Raw genomic sequence first — 26,619 nt, forward strand, 5'->3', positions numbered from 1 at the left:
AAGAATGTGACTCCGTAAGTCTCAATTTTGTTAAAGAAAAAAAAATTCAATGATACTTGCTGAAGCATGGTAAGGAGGACTTTATTCAGGAACTTCATGATAGGTATATAGAGCTCACTGCAACAGGATTTTTCAGTGGAAGAGAGATTGGGCTCAACTCCGAACAGCAGCATGGGCAATTGGGAATTTATGGCCAAGGAGCTGTGTAGGGGTCAGTGGATGGAAAATTACTAAGAGGAAACATCAGGAGTAAAGGAGATTCTGGCTAAATAGACCTAATAGGATTCTTGCTGGAGACAGGCCAACGTAATCAGACATCACCTGGGGGATGGTGGCGACTAAGGAACCTGATCAGATATTGAGAATAACCACATAAGGCGGGGTGGTGGTGGTGGTTCTTGCTAAACTGACTTAGCCAGGGTCTGTGCTAAAACTGGATTTTACAGGGCAGTGCACAGATGGGCCTAGCAGAAAATTCAGAAACGTAATTCAACCAAAGAATCTTTGCCAGTGTGTTGTATTTGAGAAAAATTATAAACTATACTTTTACCAACGAGATAGGGATTGTACCTTCTGCTAAAATGCCTTTGAATAATTGCAATATGATTCTTAGGGAACGTTCTGGAATTGCTGTAAAAAATCAGTACACGCATCTTATCCCTGCATCCTGCTTTTTTTTCCTCCGGATTGCCCCTCAGTTCATTTAGTGTAGACAGCACTACAAAAATCTTAGCGGGTTTCCCCATTCTGTGCAGGTTCTCCATTCTTTCCTCCCTGCACAAGGGAGAAAGCGGACTATAGTTTAAAAAGCAAGTGGCAGTGCTACAGCAGGTTGTCTGCAGCAGTAGAGATGGCCTTAAAGGTTGTGAACATCTCCTTATGGAGTATCGAGAAGCTGCACAGCCACCTAGAAACGTCCACAGAGGGACTTGGTCTGAAATGTCACCCAGTTCAGAGACTGTGAGGCAGTGACAGGCGAGTGGCCCTCAGAGCGATGGTGAGAGAGCTGGTTCCTACAGGCATAACTGCCACGATCCTCACTTGGACGACGGCCCAGGGAGAACCCAATTGGGGCGGACGCTTTTTGATCTGGGAACTGGGCAAGATTCTTTCAGCCAATCCGTTAGAGAGGTGCTGCTGACATCACTGGCCGCGCTCCAGTCGACTTCTGATGTCATCCCGCAGCGCCGGAAGCGGCGAGGCACAGATGAGTAACGTGAATTTGTCCGTGTCCGACGTCTGGAGGTAAGGCGGTGGTCAGCCTATCTTCTCTGCTGGCTGGGCTCAGTGCCGCGGGTGAGCGTTAGGCCGAGGCTGCTCCTACCCTTGAGTGATGTGCCTTGAATGACGCTGCTTTCATTCGCTGCTCTCGCAGCTGCTTTCTCTGTCCTCCCGTCCTACTCCCTTGGGCTGTTTCAGCGGGCGCTCCTGTTGGTCTTCGACCCACTTTGTGTTTGTTCACGTGTGCTTCCGACACCTGTACGTACCTTGCTCACAACACCAGCAGAAAAAATATTAGAGAGTAGGCCCTGGCCAACCAAGGAGGCGGCCCAGTTTGTCGGGAAGGACAGCGTTTCCGCTAGAAATGCTTCGTGAAAGGCACTTGAGGGACCTTAGCAGCATCCTCAACAGGCCTTGTAGGAATGCCAGAAGAAGCAATCCTTGGCCGGGCGCGGTGGCTCATGCCTGTAATCCCAGCACTTTGGGAGGCCGAGGCGGGCGGATCACCGGAGGTCGGGAGTTCGAGACCAGCCTGACCGACATGGAGACTCCCCGTCTCTACTAAAAATACAAAATTAGCCAGGTGTGATGACACATGCCTGTAATCCCAGCTACTCGGGAGGGCAAGACAGGAGACTCTCTTGAACCCGGGAGGCGGAGGTTGCAGTGAGCCGAGATCGTGCTGTTGCACTTCAGCTTGGGCATGCCAAGAGCGAAACTCCGTCTCAAAAAAAAAAAAAAAAAAAAAAAGCCTTTCCCCATACATACCAGTGATAGTGGCTCAACATAGCAGGGATGAAATTTCTATTTGGAATTACTGTGGTCTAGGTTTGGAACTTTTTGGGATTGTTCATATGCGAGACAATACAGATTTGTGCTCGTTCTTCTTATACAGTTATTGCTTTTCTTTCTGTCTTGTCTTGTCTTCTCTTGTCTTTTTGAGACAGAGTCTCACTCTGTTACCCAGGCTGGAGTTCAACGGCACGATCTCGGCTCACTGCAACCTCCGCCTCCCGGGTTCAAGTGATTCTCCTGTCTCAGCCTCCCAAGTAGCTGGGATTACAGGCGTGTGCCATGACGCCTGGCTAATTTTTTGTATTTTTAGTAGAGATGGGGTTTCACCACAGTTATTGCTTTCAAATGATCTTTTTATATGTCCACAGCTCCTGCTTGCCCTACCTTCACTATTAACAACAGCAATAATAGTGTTGAATGCTTTTTATCAGACACTGAGCTTTACATACTTTGTCCTTTAGCTCTTGTGACAATCCCATGGTGCAGAGCAATTGTTAATACCCCTTGACACTTGAGGGAATGAAGACTTGGAGAGGTTAAATAACTTGCCCCAAGTCACACAGCGAGTAGGTGGTAGAACCAATATTTGAATTCAAGCAGTCCGACTTCAGAGGCCTTGATCTTCGCCACTGTTCTATATTGTTTTTCTTCGACTGTCCGTTAAGTTCCCAGACACCTACTCTTTGTTACCTTTTATTTTATGGAGAAAATTAGGGTCATGAGACGTGCTTTCCCTCACATTTCTGCCTCTGCTTTCCTTTTTAAAGTCATCAAGATTTATACCCTTTACTTTTCCTTTTGTCTCAGAGGATGAATTGTCTTTCTAATCAAAGCAATTTCTTTGTATTTGCTTCTGATATTTTATGCTGTCACTTATGATACCTTGTTTTCATTTGTCATTTCTGTCTTCCAGTCATGTATAAACAAGGCCAGGTTTCTCAGATCTCTGACAATTCCCCCTGCCGAAGAAAGAAAAAGTCCTTGGTGATCCATTTTAACTTTAGCTGTCATCCAATAACTTTCTTTCCCTTTATATCTAAACTGTTTTAATGAATATTCTAAACTCTGCCTCCATTTCCTCACCTTTTGTTTCCTTCTGTATCTAGCTCTCAGACCCATCATTCCCCTGAAATTTCACCCCAAGGTTACCAGTGACTGATTATCAAACCAGGTAGACATTTTCCAATTATTGCTGGATCTCTTTGCTGCTTTTGGAACTTGGTCATCCCTCTTACTCCCTTCTTCTTTGCTTTACATGTCAGTGCTCTCAGATGATTTATTCAACAAGTATTGATTGGGATACAGAGATGAACAAGGCAGATAAAGTGTTTTCTCTTAAGGAATTTACATTCTAGCTGTTCTTCATGTGCCTTTCTTACCAGTCATTTCTGCTATGGGTAGTCATTTTCCTCCTTCCCTAAATGTTGGGTGTTTCTGTTGTTTGTTACTTTGGCATATGAGCAATGAAAAACCGTTATTTTCATTCTGTACACATTGCCTGAGTGAACCCATCAGCTGGCTTGGTTTTAACAACTTCCTACATGCTCCCAAATTGAAGTTGTCAGCTTAGACCTCTCTGAGCTTTACCCTCACCTCTGACTATCCTGCTGGACATCTCTGCCTGCAAGTCCCACAGACACTTCAAATTCAGATGACTGAAACTGAACTCAGCGTCTTTCCTGGACTTAACTCTTACCACATTCATCACTAAGTCCTGATAGTTTTAGCCGCTAAACGTCTCTCAAATCTATGCAGTCTTCTCCATCTCTCTGTTGTCCTTTTATCTGCGATATCATGGCCTTCTAACTGATGTCCCTGCTTCTAGGCCTATTCCCCCATATCTGTTCTCCACAGTACTCCCCTCCACTCCCAGATGGTCTTTGGAAACAAGTCTGCATCAAATTCCTGGTTAATCTTTAAAGATCTGTCCATGCATTCATCCATTCTTTTCTCTAATTCATTCAGCAAACATTCATTGTCTATTGGCTTGCAAAATCCATTGAAAGTTCTCAAGTTTGAGCTTCTCAGCCAGGGCTCTGCCTCATCTGAACCCTGCCTGTGTCTCCAGCCTCTTCTCTGCCTCATGCTTTAGGTTCCTGCTCACTGAATGGCATTTTCATGGGTACTGTGCTATTTCTTCTTTGTGTATTTGCCCTTGTTCTCTTTGCTTGGAATCTTCTCCCTGTTTCCTTTCTCCACCTCCTCCTCCTCACCTAATTAGGCTGCTCCTTTTCACCTAATTAACCCAGTTTATAAATGGGACTCATTTATAAAGTTTAGGTCCACCTCGTCCAGGAAATTTTTTCCTGACACCTCCTTCTTCCCAGTCTCGGTTGGGTACTCCAGCATTATGCTTCCACCCTTTGTACAGAGCAAATTTACCACATCATATTTACCACATCTACTATTAATATAATTGTTTCTGTGTTTCTCTCCTCTACAAGATTTAGTGTTTTATAGATGAGGTCTTGGTGTGTTGCCCAAGCTGGACTTGAACCCCTAGGCTCAAGTAATCCTTCTACCTCAGTCTCCCAAGTAGCAGGGACTACAGGTACGTGCTGCCATGCCTGGCTAAGACTGAGTTTTTTGAAGGCTGGGCTCATATATTATCTCTTTATTCCCAGCACTAGAATGGCACAAGGTACACAGGAGTGTAGTAATTTTGACTGAATGATCAAATGAGTGAAGCCAAAAGTTATTATGCAGTGGTTAAGAATCCATTCTTTGGAATTCAAATCGTAGCTCTGGCACATATTGGCTATGTTACTTGAACATGTTACTTATCTTCTCATCCTTAATTTTCTCTTCTTAGAATGGAGTTGTGAGTATTAAAATGAGACCATGTAAGTAAGACATTTAGCATAGTGCCTAGCACATAGTATGCACTTGATAAAGGTATGCTGAAAACCAGGGAATCCTGAAGTAAAGGCCAGGCCTAGCCTAGGACAGTGATCTCCAGAAACCCCCCTCATTGTTTTGTGAATGCGTAGACAGTGATGCAGTCTGTTAGCAGGGAGATTATAATCTTGTTTGGAAAGTAGAATTACATCCACATTAAACATTCAGAGAACTGTGAGGGTAGTTTGTCCACATCCAATAATAAGATGTAGCGAAGAGAAGACAGCTCAGTGAAGGCCTTAGGGAGGAGGTGAGGCTTGAAAGTTAAATAGGATTTGGATTTTAGGAGAAAGGAATACCAGGAGACCATATTAAGAATGACTTAGGCCGGGCGTGGCTCCTACCTGTAATCCCTGCAGTTTGGGAGGTCAAGACAGGAGGATCGCTTGAGGCCAGGAGTTTTAGACCAGTATAGGCAACATGGTGAGACCCCATCTCCATAAAAAATAAAATAAATTAGCAAGGCATGGTGGTGTGTGTCTGTAGTCCCAGCTACTCAGGAGGCTGAGGCTGGAGGACCACTTTAGCCCAAGGAAGTTGAGGCTGCAGTGAGCTGTGATGATGCCCTGCACCCAGCCTGGGCAACAGAATGAGACCCTGTCTCAGAAAAAAAAAAAAAAAGTGATTTATTTGGGAGACGCTGTTCAGTATATTATACCTGAAGGGTATACATACAGGCATACCTCGGAGACATGGGTTTGGTTCTAGACAACTTCAATAAAGTGAGTCACATGAATGTTTTGGTTTCTTAGTGCATATAAAAGTTACGTTTATACTATACTGTAGTCTGTTAAGTGTGCAATAGCATTATGGCTGAACAATGTACATACCTTAATTAAAAATACTTTGCTAAGAAATGTATCAGTCACCGGAGCCTTCAGTGAGTTGTGATCTTTTTGCTGATGTTGGGCGGGACTTGCCTTGATGTTGGTGGCCGCTGACTGATCAGGGTCACGGTTACTGAAGGTTTGGATGTCTGTGGCAATTTCTTAAAATAAGACAATAAAGTTTGCCGCATCGATTGATTTTCACAAAAGTTTTTCTGTAGTAAGTGATGCTGTTTGATGACTTTTTTTTTCTTTTTGTCTCATTTATTTTTTGAGCCCAGTTTATGGATTTTTATAGCATTTTACCCACAGTGTAACTTCTTTCAAAAATTGGAATCAGTCCTCTTAAACCCTGCCGCTACTTTATCAGCTAAGTTTATGTCCTGTGTTGACATTTCTTTTTTTTTTTTTTTTTTTTGAGACGGAGTCTCACTCCGTCACCCAGGCTGGAGTGCAATGGTATGGTCTCAGCTCACTGCAACCTCTGCCTCCCGGGTTCAAGCGATTCTCCTACCTCAGCCTCCTGAGTACTGGGACTACGGGTGCCTGCCACCACACCTGGCTGATTTTTGTGTTTTTAGTAGAGATGGGGTTTCACTATGTTGGCCAGGCTGGTCTTGAACTCCTGACCTTGTGATCTGCCTGCCTCGGCCTCCCAAAGTGCTAGAATTACAGGTGTGAGCCCCCAACCTCTTTTTTTTTTTTTTTTCTGGAGAGACAGAGTCTCTTTCTGTCATCCAGGCTGGAGTGCAGTGGCACGATCTCGGCTCATGGCAACCTCTGCCTCCTGGGTTCAAGAGATTCTCGTGCCTCAGTCTCCTGAGTAGCTGAGATTACAGGCGCGTGCCACCACACCTGGCTAATTTTTGTATTGTTAGTAGAGACAGGGTTTCATCATGTTGGCGAGGCTGGTCTTGAACTCCTGACCTCAAGTGATCTGCCTGCCTCGGCCTCCCAGAGTGCTGGGATTACAGGCATGAGCCACAACACCCAGCCCTTTGTTGACGTTTCAGTAATGTTCACTATGTCTTCACCAGGAATATAATTCATCTTAAGAAACCGTTATCTTTGCACATCCATAAGCAGCAGCTCCTCATCCATTAAAGTATTATCATGAGATTGCAGCATTTCAGTCACATCTTCAGGCTCTACTTACAATTTTAGTTCTCTTTATTTCTGCTACATTGGGAGTGACTTCCTCCATTGACGTCTTGAACCCCTCAAAGTCATCCGTAAGGGTTGGAATCAACTTCTTCCAAATGCCTGTTTATGTTAATATTTTGACCTTCTCCCATACATTGCAGATGTTCTTAAGGGCATCTAGAATGGTTGAATCCTTTTCAGAAGGTTTTCAATTTACTTTGCCCAGGCCCATCAGAAGAATGTGTTTCTTAATTAATATGCCCTTAAGAAATGTATTTCTTAATTAATAACACTTGAAAGTCAGAATTACTTCTTGATTCATGGGCGGCAGAATGGATGTTGTTTTATCAGGCACTAAGGCAATATTTATCTCCCTGTATAATATATCTCCATCAGGGATCTTGGGTGCATTGTCAATGAGCAGTAATATTTTGAAAGGAATCTTTTTTTTATGAGCAGTAGTTCTTAACAGAGATCTTAAAATATTCAGTCAGTCATGCTGTAAACACATGTGCTGTCATCCAGGCTTTGTTGTTCCATTTATAGAGCACAGGCAGAGTGGACTGAGTATAATTCTTAAGGGCCTTAGGATTTCTGAAATGGTAAATGAGCACTGGCTTCAGTTTAAAGTCTCCAGCTGCATTAGTTCCTAACAAGACAGCCTGTCCTTGAAGCTTTGAAGTCAGGCATTGACTTCTCTCTACCTTTGAAAGTCCTAGATGGCATTTTCTTCCAGTAGCATCAAAGATCACTGATCACAGATCATTGTAACAGATATAGGCCGGGCGCGGTGGCTCAAGCCTGTAATCCCAGCACTTTGGGAGGCCGAGACGGGCGGATCACGAGGTCAGGAGATCGAGACCATCCTGGCTAACACGGTGAAACCCCGTCTCTACTAAGAAATACAAAAAACTAGCCGGGCGAGGTGGCAGGCGCCTGTAGTCCCAGCTACTCGGGAGGCTGAGGCAGGAGAATGGCATGAACCCGGGAGGCGGAGCTTGCAGTGAGCCAAGATCACGCCACTGCACTCCAGCCTGGGCGGCAGAGCGAGACTCTGTCTCAAAAAAAAAAAAAAAAAAAAAACAAAAAAAAAACCAGATATAATAATAATGAAAAAGTTTGAAATATTGTGAGAATTACTAAAATGTGACAGAGACATGAAGTGAACACATGCTGTTGGGAAAATGGCACCGAAAGACTTGCTTGACACAGATTTGCCAGACTGTCAATTTGTAAAAAAGTGCATCATCTTTGAAATGTGATAGAGCAGAGCACAAAGAATGTATGCCAGTATGTATGTGTTTCTTGGGGAAAAGAGGAGAGAGAGGGATGGGCAAGTGGGACTAGTTCTGTGAAGAGGAATGGGAGGTAAAATACGTAACCACTGTGGAGTTACAGTATGAAGAGCTTAACTTCAGGCCTGAGGGACTTGAGATGGATCAGGGCAGGGCAAGTTTCCAGGACTGTGGTGGATATTATGGTAGCCTCCAGCCACATGGAGTTATTTAAGTATTAAGTAAAAAATGTAGTTCCTCTGTTGTCCTAGCTACATGTTAGATGCTCGATTGTCACATGGTGTGTAATTTATTGGACAGCTCAGGTTTAAAACATTTCCATCATTGCAGAAAATTCTATTGGACAACACTATTTGAGGTTACCTGATTTCTGGCCTTGTGTGTTCTATCAGATCACTTGAGTTCTTTAAGGAATAATCAGAATTTCTTTCTGACGAATCCCCTCAACTCTAGAATGAAAGATATAGAGCCGGGCTGGGCGCGGTGGCTCACACCTGTAATCCCAGCACTTTGGGAGTCCGAGGCGGGCGGATCCCCTGACATCAGGAGTTCGAGACCAGCCTGGCCAACATGGTGAAACCCCGTCTCTATTAAAAATACAAAAAGCCAGCGCGGTGGCTCAAGCCTGTAATCCCAGCACTTTGGGAGGCCAAGGCGGGCGGATCACGAGGTCACGAGATCGAGACCATCCTGGCTTACACGGTGAAACCCCATCTCTACTAAAAATACAAAAAATTAGCCAGGCGTGGTTGCAGGTGCCTGTAGTCCCAGCTACTCGGGAGGCTGAGACAGGAGAATGGCCTGAACCTGGGAGGCGGAGCTTGCAGTGAGCCGAGAGCCGGCCACTGCACTCCAGCCTGGGTGACAGCGAGACTCCGTCTCAAAAAAAAAAAAAAAATACAAAAAGTAGCCACGTGTGTTAGTGCACGCCTGTAATCCCAGCTGCTCAGGAGGCTGAGGCAGGAGAATCGCTTGAACCCATGAAGTGGAGTTTGCAGTGAGCCGAGACTGCCCCATTGCATTCCAGCCTGGGCAACAGCAAAACTCCATCTCAAAAAAAAAAAAAAAAAGAAGAAGATATAGAGTTGAAAAATAGATAATTGGGATTTATCCACCTAGATGTGAGAATGGATAGGATTGCCCAAAGAGTGGAACACAGCATTCCATCATAAGAAGAGCCATAGAAGGAAGGGAGAGAGAAGGCAGGAAGGAAAACCGGGATAATTATTACTCTCATGCAGAGTAAATAGCATTTGATAATTCACTTGTAAATATTTATTGTATGCCCGCTGTATGCCAAGTGTTAGATTAGGTGCTAGGGGTATATTGATAAGCCAAAATGGGCATGACCACTGTTACAGAGTTTTCAGTTTATGGAGTTTTACAGGAGGGACTGGGTTGAAGATTCAGGAACGCCCATCCTCCTGCACTTGCGATATTATAAAACACTCCATTCCTAGAAGTTGGAATTGGAGGCTGAAACGGGTGAAGTTATTATTTAAGGTTAGTTACATAACCATTGTGCAGTCACTGCTTCAGCTTCTCAGGAAGTAGTAAAAAGAAACACCAGCCGGGCGCGGTGGCTCACGCCTGTAATCCCAGCACTTTGGGAGGACGAGGCGGGCGGATCACAAGGTCAGGAGATCGAGACCACGGTGAAACCCCGTCTCTATTAAAAAATACAAAAAATTAGCCGGGCGCGGTGGCGGGCGCCTGTAGTCCCAGCTACTCAGGAGGCTGAGGCAGGAGAATGGCGTGAACCCGGGAGGCGGAGCTTGCAGTGAGCCGAGATCGCGCCACTGCACTCCAGCCTGGGCGATAGAGGGAGACTCCGCCTCAAAAAAAAAAAAAAAAAAGAAACACCATAACTTGAGAACTTTGGGGGAATAAAGTATCTGTATTGATGGAGGGCAGGAAGGGTAGTTCGTATTATCCTGCATCTGTCAGCCATACTGTCTGCTGCCCACTGGATTCCTCTCTGTCCCTGCTCTCAAAATCTGTTCTCTTCTGGCTTCTCTTATTGTCAGTGTAAGTAGTCAGTCACCACATATTTCCCAATGCCTGGTGAAGACATACTTCACTTCTCAGTCTGTTACCTGCTCATTCTTCAGTTTCCAGCAAGTGCAAACAGATGCCCCTTGGAACGCACAGCATTTGAAAGTGGGACCTGCCCATAGCACCATCATCATTTGAGGCTCCAGGTTTAGGATTTTAGATTTATAGCTGCATCAATTCCTTCACAGAGACTTGCTGAATTGTCTTTTTGACCTCTCTGGCCCACGTTATATTAGCAGCCTCTTCACTAATCTCTGACTCTAGATTTCTCCATGGTAGACTGCCTACACACAGCTGTTAAGTGTTCTTTGGATGCTGTTGTTTTACTGTGAAGCTCAAAACCTGGCAGCTGTCTCCTCTTGGTGATGTTAAATGTGAACTTTTCAGCCTAGTATTCTTTCGACACCTCTGTCTTTTTTTGTGACTCTCCGAGGCAGCTTCTGTGGTTCGGTCAACTAGATCTGCTTTTACCCTGACCTATGGCTTGCCATTGGCGAAATCTGTGCTGCCACTTGTGCTTTTTAAAATGGAATGGCCCCGTCCACTCCATTTCTTCTTTATCAGTCCCCTTGGCTCCTAGCCGTCTCTAACTGGGAGATTTCTGGAAGCCTGTACTGGCTAATACAGGACTTTTTACCTCCTTAGTGCTCATATACTCGCACTAAAATCTTATTCATTTGAATTTGCATCTCCTCAGCTGTCATTTGCTCACTTTGCCTTGCATTGTCTTGTGTTTGCAGATGGAAATAAAACTGATTTTTGAAAATCAGGTTTCTTTTTTCTTTGCTTATGGACATGAAACTTGTGCAGAGGACATAAGTGCTGCCTTGAGTGTAGGCAGGTTTCCAGGAGAGGCATGTTAGAGGCTTGAGGACTGATAAGAGTCTGGAGTCTAGAGAGGCATCCTCTCTCTGCCCATAATTCCCTGTTTCACCTCATTGGGTGATCTCATCTTCTCTCTTTGCCTCAGCCTCTGTGACATGTTGATGCCTCTCAAATATATGCATTTAGTCCATTCCCCTCTCCTGAGCTTCATACCCATATATCACAGCTTGAGTCTTGGATCTTCCACAGGCAACTTAAACTAATTACATTTCAATATGAAATTGGTCCTTCTTTCTTCACCTTCCTTTTTATCTCCAAATTATGTCTCCTTGTGTATTTTTCATTTTGGTTAATGGGCATCTTCCAAATTAGAAGTCTTTGGTCAGTGTCTCTCTCTCTTTTTTTTTTCCCCCTTGAGATGCAGTCTTGCTGTATTGCCCAGGCTGGAGTACAATGGTGCGATCTCGGCTCATTGCAACCTCCGCCTCCTGGGTTCCAGCGATTCTTCTGCCTCAGCCTCCCGGGTAGGTGGGACTACAGGCACCTGCCACCACGCCCAGCTAATTTTTGTATTTTTAGTAGAGACAGGGTTTTATCATGTTGGCTAGGCTGGTCACAAACTCTTGACCTCGTGATCTGCCCACCTTGGCCTCCCAAAGTGCTGGGATTACAGGCCTGAGACACTGCACCTGGCCTTATTCCTTTGTCATTCCCCAAATGTCATCAGTAATTAAGTATGTCTTCCAGATTTCTCCTGGCTCTTCTTGCTCTCCATCCCCTTTGCTTCGGCCATTGTTGAGGCCTCATCTCTCTTCTGAATTTCTTGTCTTTCTCTTTTACTAATAGTCCACAACAAGCCATAAGGGTTGTTTTTCAAAAGAACATCAACACTTCCATTGTTTGCAGGTTGTGTATTGCACAAAATTGCCACATTCACACTAGAAATTGTAGGTTTGCGGCTGGGTGTGGTGGCTAACGCCTGTAATCCCAGCACTTTGGGAGGCCGAGGCAGGCAGATCACCTGAGGCCGGGAGTTTGAGACCAGCCTAACCAACACGGAGAAACCCCATCTCTGCTAAAAATATAAAATTAGCTGAGCGTGGTAACACATGCCCGTAATCCCAGCTACTCGGGAGGCTGAGGCAGGAGAATCCCTTGAACCCAGGAGGCAGAGGTTGCTGTGAGCCAAGATTGCGCCATTGTACTCCAGCCTGGGCAAGAGTGAAACTCCGTCTCAGAAAAAAAAAAAAAAAAGAAAGAAGTTGCAGATTTGCGTATTTATTATGACTGTCTTCTGGCAGATGGGAGTAAAATATATTGTTCTAACATCAGTATGTTATGACAAGGAAGGAAAACCTATGACACATAAAGACACCTAAGCACTAGAGAACATCTTTTTTATGTCCTTAGTTCTCTGGCAGGCAAACCCCTTCTCATCCTTTAAAACCACACATTAATATCCCTTCCTCGTGAAGCCTTTTAAAATATTCTCCACAAGAGTCAGTCAGTCCTTTTACTCGGCTAATGCCATATTTGGTTACTCTCTTCTTGTAGTGTTTATCACATTATACTGTAAATATTGGTATATGATTCTATCTGTCCTACTGCACTCTGGGATCCTCAAGGACAGGGACAATGTCCCTATTTTATTCATCCTTTGACTTTCAATATGTAGCCTAATGTCCAGCACATAATCAATACATGTGTAATAGGCCAGGTGTGATGGCTCATGCTTATACTCCCAGCACTTTGGGAGGCCAAAGTGGGTGGATCACCTGAGGTCAGAAGTTTGAGACCAGCCTGGCCAACATGGTGAAACCCCATCTCCACTAAAAATACAAAAATTAGCCAGGTGTGGTGGCAGGTGCCTGTAATCCCAGCTACTCAGGAGGTCGAGGCAGGAGAATTGCTTGAACCTGGGAGGCAGAGGTTGCAGTGAGCCGAGATTGTGCCGCTGCATGCCAGCCCGCGGACAGAGCGAGACTCTGTCTCTAAATAAATAAATAAATAAATAAATAAATGTGTAATAAATATTTGATTGCTTAGCGTGATTCAGGCAGGGAGGTAAATACTTACTCACATTATCTCAGTTAATCTTCACAACAGCCTCCTGAGTCCTGTCATTATCATGGTTTATAGGTGAGAAAATTGAGACTAGGGTGGTGAAGTCACTTGCCTCAAGATAAACAGCTGGTAAATCACATGCATGGTGGCACTGGGTGTGGTCCTGGAGGACTCGTGCTGGTGGATCTGTTTTTCTAGTGATTTTCTTGTTTTGTCCCTCAGACTGATGATGCGGGTGTGCTGGTTGGTGAGACAGGACAGCCGGCACCAGCGAATCAGACTTCCACATTTGGAAGCAGTTGTGATTGGGCGTGGCCCAGAGACCAAAATCACTGATAAGAAATGTTCTCGACAGCAAGGTAACTGGTCATAGAAATGTGGAGATTACTATGTTTGGTTATGTGGGATAGTGATAACCAAAGATGCATATTTTCTGGGTGCTCTTGATGGAAAATCTGTTGTCTGCCAAAAATACTGCTCAGGAACTGAGCTCTTTTAGCCAACACCAGGGCCCTATTTATTCCTGATTCTGCCCTCCCAGTGTGGTAATGTTCAAGGCAGGGTGGGTGAAGGTTGGGAGCAGGCAAGTTCATCCTGTTACCATGGGATGGTGGAATTGAGTCCTGCCCTTCTTTCCCTAGGCACATTGCTCAATGGGCAGCAAGATGTAAACTCTGGAGTCTACAGGTGAAACCATGTCTCTCTGAGAAGTAATGGGGTAGTGCCATCCTTTACATATTGCCTCACGCAGAGAGTAACATCTTTATGAGACAGTGGCATCTAGCACTTGTCTTAGGGTTTAATAACATGAAAGTCCTTGCCCTCAGAAAAAAATCCTTACCATGTATCTTGTTTTTTCCTGTAAACATGCACACTGCTGCCTGGAGTGTGACTCCCCACAGCAAGGTTTCCCAAGAGTTCTGAACTTAGAGATTTGGCATCTGCAGCACTGATTATGATCTTTTCTATATGAGTTAATCTAAGTGGAGGGATACAAAGCCATGCCTGAGCTGGGTAGGCCCAAGATGCAGAAGCAGCGGCTGCTTCTCTCTCTGTTCCCTTCCTCACAACAGCAACTGAAGGGGCATGTATGTGGCACCCTGTCCTCTCTGGGGAGCAGCTGTGGTGGTTCTTCTTTCCTCCCTCTTTCAACTCCAGATACCTTGTGCATTTATCAGAACAGGAATGCTTAATGTTACCACTTCTCACACATGCTCAGATTGTTCTGTCTCTGCAATCATCTTTCTAGAACATTCTTCTCCTTCCACCCAAAGCCACCTGAGTTTCTGTCTTCCAGGAATGTGTCTTTTACTGTTTTCTCTTTTAAAGTCGTCTGGTAGTTTTTGTTTTTCCAAAATAATATTGGAAGCCAGATTTAATCCTTGGTCAAGAGTTTGTGTGGGAAATGGGTCTTTTTTTTTTCTCCTGAGACAGGGTCTCACTCTGTTGCCCAGGCTGGAGTGTAATGGTGCGATCTTGATTCACTGCAACCTCCGCCTTCTGGGGCTCAAGTGATTCTCCCACCTCAGTCTTCCAAGTAGCTGGGACTACTGGCACATGCCGCCACACCTGGCTAATTTTTGTATTTTTTTTGTAGAAACGGGGTTTTGCCACGCTGCCCAGGCTGGGAGAAATGGGTCTTCTTTTCTGGTGGCAGAGTCTGTGATCATGAGCAGGCCAGGGGTTCTGGAATAGGGAAACTTGTGGGGATTAATTGAAGCTGCCTCACAGGGATCTTGGCAATAGCTAAGGGAGTATGTATGCTGTTGGACATTTTATGGAAGGATTTAAACCTTTAGAAATTGATGGGATTTGGAGCTCCAGCCACCTGCATAACAGGTGATTGCTAATAGGGCTTTAAGGAAACATCTGTTCAGCTGCCTCCTGTAGTGAAGCTTCATTGTTTTCTTTCGGGAAAATAGGAGCAAGTGCCTGGTTCTTTGTTGCATTTGTGTTTAACTTTTTCCAATCTCTTTCAGTACAGTTGAAAGCAGAGTGTAACAAGGGATATGTCAAGGTAAAGCAGGTAGGTGTATTTATAACTTGGAATTTTATACTTGATGATTTTCTTATGCTGTTGACTTTAGAGTGTCTGTGCCAGCCAGTGAAGGCTTCTCTGTCATGTATGGAAGTGATGGAGTAATATAGGTGAACATTAGGCAAGGTGCTTGGCATATAGTAAGTGGTTAATGTAGCAGTGGCTATCTTACTGTAGGTGCTGTTGCTATTATTATAATTATTTTCTGATTGTTTATCCCATAGGTAGGAGTCAATCCCACCAGCATTGACTCAGTCGTAATTGGGAAGGACCAAGAGGTGAAGCTGCAGCCTGGCCAGGTTCTCCACATGGTGAATGAACTTTATCCATATATTGTAGAGTTTGAGGAAGAGGCAAAGAACCCTGGCCTGGAAACACACAGGAAGAGAAAGAGATCAGGTGACAGTGATTCTATAGAAAGGGATGCTGCTCACGAAGCTGAGCCTGGGACAGGGCTGGAACCTGGGAGCAACCATAACCAATGCTCCGTGCCTCCAAAGAAGGGAAAAGATGCACCTATCAAAAAGGTGAGGGTAGTGTGATTGGTAGATGATGTGGAGAAGAAATGAAATATAATGACTGCTTAATTGTTTTGTACACTGTAAAGTTCAGAAATGTGTGAGGGGTTGTTAACCAAGATGAAAGAGTCACTTGTTTGTGGCATGAAAATCATTTAGATGAATGTTCCTTTATGTGCTTTTTCTTAAATTCCTGAGGTAAGCCACTTGAAGGTAGAGCAATAATGGCAGTGTGCACTTAACACTGAACAACTAAAATGGATCAGTTGTTTATGCATCTATAGAAGGTTTTCATAGATCATGTAATTCATATGCTGATGTCAAAGTGGAGAATTGGTCAGGCTGTAGTTGGAGTGAGAGAGGGCAAAGAAGGTATGACTCATACTCTGGCATTTCTCACCTTCATCTAGACAGCCAGCTGTGAATATAGGAAAGCTGGCTGGGTGCAGTGGTTCACGCCTGTAATCTCAGCACTTTGGGAAGCTGAGGCAGGCAGATCACTTGAGGGTCAGGAGTTTGAGATCTGCCTGGACAGCATTGTGAAACTCCATCTTTATTAAAAATACAAAAATTAGCTGGGTGTGGTGGTGCACGCACGCTTGTAATCCCAGCTACTCAGGAGGCTTAGGCAGAAGGATTGCTTGAAGCTGGGAGGCAGAGGTTGCAGTGAGCTGAGATGGTGCCACTGCACTCCAGCCTGAGCAACAGAGCGAGACTCCGTCTCAAAAAACAACAACAATAAAATATGGCTGGGTGTGCTGGCTCATGCCTTTAATCCCAGCACTTTGGGAGGCCGAGATGAGCAGATCACCTGAGGTCAGGAGTTCGAGATCAGCCTGACCAACATGGTGAAACCTCCTCTCTACTAAAAATACAAAATTAGCTGGGCATGGTGGTGCACGCCTATAATCCCAACAACTCCAGAGGCTGAGGCAGGGGAATCGCTTGAACCCGGGAAGCAGAGGTTGCAGTGAGCCGAGATCACGCCATTGTACTCCAGCCTGGGCAACAAGAGCGAAACTCTGTCTCAAAAAAAAAAAAAAAGAAAAAAAAGAATATAGGGTCGGGTGTGGTGGCTCACGCCTGTAATCCCAGCACTTGGGGAGGTGGAGGCGGGTGGATCACCTGAGGTGAGGAGTTCAAGACCAGCCTGGCCAACCTGGTGAAACTCCATCTCTACTAAAAAATACAAAAATTAGCTGGGCGTGGTGGTGGGCACCTGTAATCCCAGCTACTTGGGAGGCTGAGGCAGGAGAATCACTTCGGAGGCTGCAGTGAGCTGAGATCGCGCCACTGCACTCCAGCTTAGGTGAGACAGAGCGAGACTGTCTCAGAAAAAAAGAATATAGGAAGGCAATGGAGTGAAGTAAAGTCAAGTGAATCTTGTTTAATTCTCAAAAACTAAGTTTATTTCCAAGTTTAGTTGTGCTGTCACACAGTATTAACTATTGCCAAATTTAATTATTGGCATTTATAATTTACATTGCTTGTTTTTTTTTTTTTAGGAATCACTGGGCCACTGGAGTCAAGGCTTGAAGATTTCTATGCAGGACCCCAAAATGCAGGTCAGAATACAATTTTGGAATTTCAATACCTTTCATGTTGTAAATGACTACTCCACAGAGGTCTTAATTACAAATGAAATCAAAGGATGTCAGTCTTTCCGAATGAGATTCATTTTATTGGGCTTTTCTGTGAGAACAAGAGGTTTTTCCCATTGGCAATAAAGTAGCAACTGGAATTGTTTGGAGAGAAAGCTAAGTTCTTCAAATGAATATCCCCTCTACCTTGTCCCTTTTAAACTTCTGGGTACTTTAAGGGAAGTTGCATTAACCTTAGTATGGTTCCTTTCAGGGGAGCATCAGAGATAATATACTGTGACAGTAGTACTGTGCTGCCCTGGCATTAACAGTCAGACATCCCTGTAATCCCAGCACTTTGGGAGGCCGAGGTGGGAGGATCACCTGAGGTCAGGAGTTTGAGATCAGCCTGACCAACATGGAGAAACTCCGTCTCTACTAACAATATAAAAAATTAGGCTGGGCGCGGTGGCTCAAGCCTGTAATCCCAGCACTTTGGGAGGCCGAGGCGGGTGGATCACGAGGTCAGGAGATCGAGACTATCCTGGCTAACATGGTGAAACCCCGTCTCTACTAAAAATACAGAAAACTAGCCGGGCGTGGTGGCGGGCACCTGTAGTCTCAGCTACTTGGGAGGCTGAGGCGGGAGAATGGCGTGAACCCGGGAGGCGGAGCTTGCAGTGAGCCGAGATCACGCCACTGCACTCCAGCCTGGGAGACACAGCGAGACTCCGTCTCAAAAAAAAAAAAAAAAAAAAAATTAGCTGGGCGTGGTGGCGCATGCCTGTAATCCCAGCTACTCGAGAGGCTGAGGCAGGAGAATCGCTTGAATCTGGAGGTGGAGATTGTGGTGAGCTGAGATCACGCCATTGCACTCCAGCCTGGGCAACAAGAGCAAAACTCCATCTCAAAAAACAAAAAAAACCAAAAAAAACAAAAAAAAACCAGGCATCATCCTTGAGGAGCCTTTGAGTTACACTTCAATTACATTCCTGGTTGACAAGGGGCAGGTCTAATAGGGCTCACTGGAACCCATGTGTATGTGTCACACAGTCTGCCATGTTGGAGTGGAGAAGGATGCTTTTGAATTTATGCCTACAGAGATTTTACATCAGATCCTTGGGAACTATTTTGTACTATGCATCTTCTGTGTATTCTGTGTAGTGTGGTGGTTGAAAACAGACTCTGGAGTCAGCTAGATCTGAGTTGAAATCCTAGATTTCCCTCTTAGGAACTATGACTTGTGCAAGACACTGAACCTATCTGAATCTCAGTGCTCTCATCTCTCAAAACTGGGCTATGAAAACTATTTGCACAAGATTGTGAGAATTAAGTGACTTAGAGAATATAACAACCAGGCACACAGAAGATTCTTAGTAGATGTCTGCTTCCTTCTCTTGTGTCCCTCTGCTAGGTTTACAAAGATGAGCAGGTGGTGGTAATAAAGGATAAATACCCAAAGGCCCGTTACCATTGGCTGGTCTTACCATGGACCGCCATTTCCAGTCTGAAGGCTGTGACCAGGGAGCACCTTGAACTCCTCAAGCATATGCACACTGTGGGGGAAAAGGTGATTGTAGATTTTGCTGGGTCCAGCAAACTCCGCTTCCGATTGGGCTACCACGCCATTCCGAGTATGAGGTAAGCCATGTGGGTAGTGCTGCTGGCTCCTGGTTCTGTCCAGGTGGGCAGATAGATTAAGCCTGGGCTTGCTGAAGGCACTGATTGCACTGAGGCCCAGGGAAGTGGGATGGAGTTTTTCCAAAGCAGGTGGGCTGAAGGCTCCATCTCTCTGCCTGACTTGCATGCAAGCTTTGAGTTCCCACTTCTGCCTATAATTCAGTTACATTTGGTTCTTTGTTCCTCTCAAAATATAAACCTTCGAGAGCCTAATATATGAACTAGATGAAGCAGCTTCGTTATCCTCAGATGAAGAATTGTGGTCAGTGGCTTTTATCAGATTCTTCAAAAGCATCTGTAACCCCAGAATGATTAAGGACCATTACTCTGAAGGAAACAAACATCATAGACTTCTGTAATGACAGCTTAGTAGATGCAGGATTTGAAAATAAAATGACAGAAAAGTGTAGAATCTGTTTTCCTATGGCTTATGCCCAGAAGGATTCAGAAAGGAATGATTGATTTCTTTCAAAGGATACAAGCAAGGTGGATCTCCATGATTCCTTTGATTTAAGCAATAAGATGATGAGTCTAGATTTTAGAGTTTTTATTTTGTTTTTTTAAAAACTGTGATAGAATATACATAACAAAATTTACATTTTAGTCATCTTTTTTTTTTTTTTTTTTGAGACAGAGTCTCACGCTGTTGCCCAGGCTGGAGTGCAGTGGTGCGATCTCGGCTCACTGCAAGCTCCGCCTCCTGGGTTCACGCCATTCTCCTGCCTCAGCCTCCTGAGTAGCTGGGACTACAGGCGCCCGTCACCGCGCCCGGCTAATTTTTTGTATTTTTAGTAGAGACGGGGTTTCACTGTGGTCTCGATCTCCTGACCTTGTGATCCGCCCGCCTCGGCCTCCCAAAGTGCTGGGATTACAGGCTTGAGCCACCGCGCCTGGCCCATTTTAGTCATCTTTAAGTGTACAATTCATTGGCATTACTATATTCATATTGCTATGCAGCTATTATTACCATCCGTCTCCAGAACTGTTTTCTCTTCCCAAACTGAAACTCTGTACCTTAAATAATAACTCTCCATTTCCTCCTCCCACTTGTGGCAACCACCATTGTACTTTCCTTCCCTGTGAATTTGACTGCTCTAGGTACCTCATATTGGTACCTACATACAGGGACATACTTGTCCTTTTGTGACTGGCTTATTTTAGTTAGCATAATGTCTTCAAGGCTCATCCATGTTGTAGCATGTGACAGGATTTTCTCTGCTTATTTATTTATTTATTTTAACTACCAACACTCACATTTTATTTAGGTGAACAATTACGACTTAGGTTACTGGCCACTTTAACCAAATGAAATCTTTGTGCCAGATTTTTCCCTAGTCAGTACTGATTCTTTTAAATTGAGGCATAACTTACATACAATAAAGTGCATAAGATGCATAGTTTGATCAGTTTTCATAAGTGCGTACAATCTTGCCACTATCATTCTGATTAAGATACAGAAGATGTCTTATCTTTTCATCCCAGAAAGTTCCCTTTTACCCCTTTCTAGTCAATCCTCCCTCAAGCATTGCTTTTATTTCCTTCAGCATAGATAGTTTTTGTCTCTTCTAGAGCTACCACGTATAAATGGAATCATACATTGCATACTCTTTTTTGGTCTGGCTTTTTTGGGTCAGCATAATTTTGAGATTCATGTGTGTTATTATGTGTATCATGGACATATGTACTTTATTTTATTTTTTCCCCTTGAGTGAATATTTAGGGATCCCAGCCTGGGCAACATGGCAAAACCTGTCTCTACAAAAAATACAAAAAATTAGCCGGGGGTGGTGGTACACACCTGCTACTTGGGAGGTTGAGATGGAAGGATCACTTGAGCCCAGGAGGTTGAGGCTGCAGTGAGCTATGGTTGCACCACTGTACTCCAGCCTGGGCAACGGAGTGAGACTCTGTCTCAAAAAAGAAGAAGAAGAAAAAAAAGAATAAATATTTGGAGATGGAATTGTTAGGTCATAGGGTGGATGTATGCTGTACCTCACTTTAAAAATATATTTGTATTGTTAAAGCCTGATTTGAAAATTTAGGAGGGAAAGTCACCCACAATCCTGTTTCCCTAATGCAGAGCCCCTGACTAACAGAGCCCTTGGCCACTGAGCCCTTTTCACATAGTGATCATGATGCCCTTACCTTTTTCATATAGTGAATGTTGTCATGCTATGGAGAATGCTTACAGCAAGAGCTGTGGTAGGTATATATGGGAGGCAAATTGAGCCAATAAGCAAAGTTGCTATTTATATACCCTTTTATATTACTCTGTATGATGTAATTTTGAATAAATGAACATGTTAGAAAGGAAAAGGTGATAAGTAAATTTATTTTTCCTAGTGTAAAAGTAATGTTTTCAGTTAAGAAATAAAAAATTAAGTATGAAAAAGAACAAAGACCTTCCATAATACTAACTGTAGATAACTAAACTATAGACCTTATTTGAATTTCACCAATTTTTCCTGTATTGTTCTTTTTCTACTCCAGAATCCAATCTCACATTTCATTTATTTGTTCTCTTCTTAGTCTCCCTCTATCTGTGACAATTCCTACTTTCCTGGCTTTCATGACCTTGACACTTTTGATGAGTACTGGCTAATTGTCTTTAGGATGTCTTTTAATATGGGTTTGTCTAATTTTTTTTTTCATGATTAGGTTGACATTATCCATTTTTTAAATCACTGACGTGATGTTTCTGATTGTGTCCTTCTCAATATATCATATGGGGGTGGCATGATGTTGAGATCATTTATTACTGGTCATGTTAACCTTGATCATTTTGTTAAGGTGGTGTCTGCCAGGTTTCCACCTTCAAAATTGACTGTTTTTTTTTTTTTTTTTTTTTAAATTCATGAATATTTTGGGTTAGATATTTTGAGACTATGCTACTATGTCTCCTCAAACTTGCACCCAATGATTTTAGCATCTACTGGTTCATCTTGCCTGTAATAGTTATTGTATTGGTATTTATTCTATAGTGACTTTATACTTCCTTCACCTAACTTATTGGTTGAAATTATTCTGTGTGAACCAGCTGTTCCGTCTTTCTCATTAGTTCTTTATTCAATCATTTAATAGTATGGACTCATGGATGTTTATTCTATAGGTTATAATTCAATACTATAATTATTTTGTTGCTCAAATTGTTCAGCTTTGGTTATTGAAAGCCCGTTTAGGTCAGCTCTTGTGTGACTTTGATATGCCTTCACCATCTTTTGGGCAATTTATTTTCTGGCCCCACAAGATGTTCCAGGCTTATCTGGAATGAACCACTTCTCCAAAGAGCCCTAGGTCTTGGGCCCTAGGTTTCTGTCAGAGAAGTGGTTGATTCCAGGGTGTCCTTGCATCTAGGTCCTCTCAGCCAATAGAGCCAGAAATACCTGTATGAATCCTAACCCATACACACACACACAGCCCTATAATTCTGTGTTTTTTTGCCTTTATTTGTATGTGGAAAATCACGAGTTCATACTGATATCTCTGACACCATTCCAACTCTGTAAGTTTCATTCTTGTTTCCCTTTTTCCTTTTTTGTAACTGCTTTCTCCAACAGTGAGAAACCTGGCTCTCATTAGTTTCAATAAACTCATTTACTTGTTCAGTCCTAGTGTACCCATAAAATAGTCGCAGGATTCTTAACCCATACCCCTGTGAGAAAGATATTTACTGACTAGCGTACAGTACTTGCGTATAGTTCTTTTTGTTTTTAGCCTTACCGTATCTAGTCAAAACACTGTTCTCCAAAGCTAGGTTAGCTACTGTATTTTCTTCCTCAGCCCCTTTAGTGTGGTTTCCTCATTCATTTGTAATACAGCTATGCTTATTTATTAGTGCTTGTATTTCATTTTGGATTCTGCACACATGTTGATTGATTTTGATTATTTATTGGGAGAATGTGAAATATTACTGATTTTAAGAGTGAAAACTGTTACACAAAAAGGCATTCTACTTGGTTTAACAAGTCCAAAAGAGAATTCCTGATTTTCTTCCCCAAACCTGCTTTTTCACCTAACCTTCTTTATCTCAGTAAGTAACACCGTCCCAAAGCAACAGGCAGCCCATTAATAAGTTGTTTGTTCTATTCCAAAGTGCATTCAAAGTAGGATTGCTTGTTGCCGTCTCAGCTGCTACAGCTCAGCTCTAGGGTAGTCTGTGATTTTCTGGGCTAGACTGCTGTAGCAGCCTCCTTAACTGGTTTCTCCCTATCTGTCCTTTCTTCGCACAATAGTCAGAGTGATCTTTTAAACATGTAAATCAGGTTGCCCCATGGGCTTGGTTTGTGAGAAAGGGCCTGGTCCAGTCTGTCAGGACTACGGAGGCTTGTTTCTTGCCATCCTTTCCACCTTGGGTTTACAGAGGCTTGTTTCTTGCCATCCTTTCCACCTTGGGTTTACGCACTTCTCACCTCCATCTGGCTGGGTGTGGGGAAGACCTGCCAGAGCCACAGAAGACAAGGTCGTTCCCATTGCCAACTAAATGGACAAGATGGTGCAGAAGAATACAGCTGATGCATTGGATTTGCCAAAGGAGCTTAAAAGTATTCCCATGACCTTGGAATTATTACAGCCCAGAGAAGAATCAGAATATCAGTTAATGCTAATGGCAAGCAGCATAAAGAGGAAGAAGTTATATCTTCAACAGTCTGTCATGAAATCTGGGAAAAAGTTACTATCAACCAAGAAAGACCCTGAAGAAAAGAAAAAAGAACCTGTAGTAACATTGCAGAATAGCCCTGAAGCGAGAGAAGAAAGTAGCTCCGGTGGCAATGCAAGCAGCAGAAAGGGTGAGACAAATGCTCTAGATACTCGTGTTTCATCCTTTATTCAGGAATGAAGCACTTCTGACCCTGCTTGGTTAAAGTGTTGGGAGGTGCTTGCTGCAGCTCTCGGAACAGGAGATGGCTACACTGCTATTGGAACTGGTGAGGAAGAATTAGGATCTCAAATTGAGGAGACTGCATATCAAGAAATTAAGGAATATAGATACAAAATGCAAAGGTGGAGTATGAAGTAGGATATCAAATCTTAAAGAGCAAAGAATCCAAATTTAAGGGAAAATGTACCATGTGAGAATATTCCTAATGTCTTATTTGCTAGAATGATGGCACAGGAAATGTCCAGTGATGGGCTCAGAGAGATATGGAAAAACTTGACCAAAGAAGCCATCAGAGAGCATTAGGTGACCAAGGCAAGTGGAACCCAGAGTGGCTTGTTCACATATACAGATATAGTGCTGATGGACTGATAACATTTATTGTCTGTAATGAATGTGGACGTCAGTGGAAGTTCTGTTGAGCTGGAATAACTACCAAAATATCTGGACTATTTAGAAATTAGATTTTGTATGTTCATTGCAGCACTATTCACAGTAGCAAAGACTTGGAATCAACCATGATTGATGCCCATCAGTGGTAGACTGGATGATGAAAATGTGGTACATATACACCATGGAATACTACACAGCCATAGAAAAGAACAAGAACATATCCTTTGCAGCAACATGGATGGAGCTGGAGGCCGTTATCCTAAGTGAACAAACACAGGAGCAGAAAACCAAATACCACATGTTCTCTCATTTGTAAATGGGAGCTAAATACAGAGCATACATGGAGACAAAGCAGGGAACGACCGACACTAGGGCCTATTTGACAGTGGAGGGAGGGAGGTTGGGGAGGATTGAAAAACTACCTATTGGGTACTATGCTTATTACCTGGGTGGCGAAATAATCTATATAGCAAACTCCTGTGACATACAATTTACCTATATAACAAATCTGCACTTATACCCCTGAACCTAAAAGTTTTAAAAAGTTACCTATATTAAATATATTCATGATAGAAAAAAAAGGGAACCAATTTGATAGTTAGCAAAACATAAGTTATATCCAAAAAAATATGCTTTTAGCAGTGTGATGGGACAGAAGCCCAATCATAGTAAATGGATCAAAAAGTGAGTATTAACAATAGAGCTTTAGGGTTTGCGTATCACCAGTGTAAGAAAGTGGATCATGAAAGTAGAGTCAGCAGAAACAGTGCTAATCTGGCTTGTAGTTAAGGGAGAATTGTAGCTTTTTCCTGTCCTGCTCTCCTATCCCCCACCATGGATATTAAAGGTAGGAGGATACATACCATAAATGTTTATGGGACAGGTGATACCTCATTTAAAAATCTGCTAGCTATTATTGATCAGAAATTGCACTTGAGCTTTATTTCTTTCATTTCATCGTCTTAGCAACCCTGTAAAGTAGGTATCTTCACTTCCATTTCGCAGATACGGTTGTTGGGGCTTAGAAAATGATAACCCCAAATAAAGGCCTCAGAAGCAAAGCTTCTCCTCGACCTTCTCCTGCCCCCTGTGTCTTGCCCCTCATTCTCCCCCTAAGCAAGCCATAGAAACTATAATTCCTCTTTCTCAAGGCAGGTTATAGATACTAGAACCTTTCTTCCTCAAAGCCAACCAAAAAACCCAAAACATTACTCTAACCTTCTTTTCTATGTAGACCTGGCTATAAAGAAATTCTCTGATCTACTTTGTTTGATAGTAGGTCATAAGACTGCCATTCGCATACCTGGGAAGAAGGAATGCTGCACAAAGAGGTTAAGAAGAATCTGGACAGACAGGCCTTGCTGGGTTTCCCCACTCAGTCTATTCTCATTAAGTTGTATACCCTTTTGAAGGAATAATGGTTCTACAGAGGCTTTTCATTCTTCAACAAACCCAAGTGTAAAAATGGATAGTTTTCCCTGTATCTTTGCATCTTCATTTGGAAGACTCCTGTGTCACATAAAACTTGGATTAAATAAATTTGTTATGCTTTTCAAAAAACAAAAAAAAGATGGATTTTGTAATTAGATTTAAAACTAGGCCAAGCAACTAGTTTTCCTATAAATTCTATTTTTAAAGCAGCACACTTGGGTTAGTCCTTGTTTTTGACCCAACGCCCCTTCTTTAAATACCTTCTTATATTGGAGACCATATGATAATTGTATGGTATCTGTTTCAGTTTTTTTTTTTTTTTTTTTTTTCATTTTTTCTCTTTTCTTTTTCTTTTTTGAGACAGTCTCGCTCTGTCGCCCAGACTGGAGTTCAGTGGCACAGTCTCAGCTCCCTGAAACCTCTGCCTCCCGGGTTCAAGCTAGTCTCATGCCTCAGCTCTCTGAGTAGCTGGGATTACAGGCATGCGCCACCATGCCCAGCTAATTTTTGTATTTTTAGTAGAGATGGGGTTTTGTCATATTGGCCAGGCTGGTCTTGAACTCCTGGCCTCAAATGATCCACCTGCCTTGGCCCCCCTCCAAGTGCTAGGATTACAGGCGTGAGCCACTGCACCCAGCTTTCTTTCCCCGTTTTTATGAATGGATTTTTTTTTTCTCATTTTTTGTTTTTGCTTTTGTTTTAAGAGATGGAAGTCTCACTCTGTCTCCCGGTCTGGAGTACAGTGTCAAGATGATAGCTCACTGCGGCCTTGAACTCCTAGGCTCCAGGTATCCTTTTGCCTCATCCTCCCGAGTAGCTGGGGCTATGGGTGCGCCACCATGCCTGGCTAATTAAAACAATTTTTTAGAGATGAGGGTCTCACTGTGTTGCCCAGGCCAATGTTGAACTCCTGACCTCAAGTGATCCACCTGTCTCAGCCTCCTGAGTAGCTGGGATTATAGGTACAAGCCACATGCTTG

The 26,619-nt window shown here is 43.3% G+C and overlaps 1 protein-coding gene, 1 long non-coding RNA gene and 1 pseudogene across 27 annotated transcripts in view; 2 read left to right on the forward strand and 1 right to left on the reverse strand.

Annotated features, from left to right (window-relative positions):
• APTX (aprataxin) overlaps window positions 1–26,619 on the forward strand; it is a 53,485-nt gene that overhangs the window by 21,931 nt on the left and 4,935 nt on the right. For 2 of the 26 annotated variants that reach the window (XM_077965136.1, XM_077965130.1), the window contains exons 1-7: window positions 1,204–1,245; window positions 4,461–4,567; window positions 13,346–13,482; window positions 15,103–15,149; window positions 15,386–15,688; window positions 17,185–17,244; window positions 18,674–18,900. In XM_077965136.1, coding sequence (XP_077821262.1) covers window positions 13,350–13,482; window positions 15,103–15,149; window positions 15,386–15,688; window positions 17,185–17,244; window positions 18,674–18,900 — 770 coding nt within the window. In that variant the 5' untranslated portion in view covers window positions 1,204–1,245; window positions 4,461–4,567; window positions 13,346–13,349. 26 annotated transcript variants of the gene reach the window in all.
• LOC144334680 (uncharacterized) lies at window positions 7,471–9,085 on the reverse strand. The gene is made up of 2 exons (XR_013404801.1): window positions 8,847–9,085; window positions 7,471–8,715 (listed from the first exon to the last, which is right to left on the reverse strand). It is a non-coding gene; the product is annotated as an uncharacterized LOC144334680 (long non-coding RNA).
• Window positions 23,285–24,380, forward strand: LOC106993715 (transcription elongation factor A protein 1 pseudogene; annotated as a pseudogene).

This window comes from Macaca mulatta, chromosome 15, assembly GCF_049350105.2.
Source record: "Macaca mulatta isolate MMU2019108-1 chromosome 15, T2T-MMU8v2.0, whole genome shotgun sequence".
Taxonomy (NCBI): Eukaryota; Metazoa; Chordata; class Mammalia; order Primates; family Cercopithecidae; genus Macaca; species Macaca mulatta.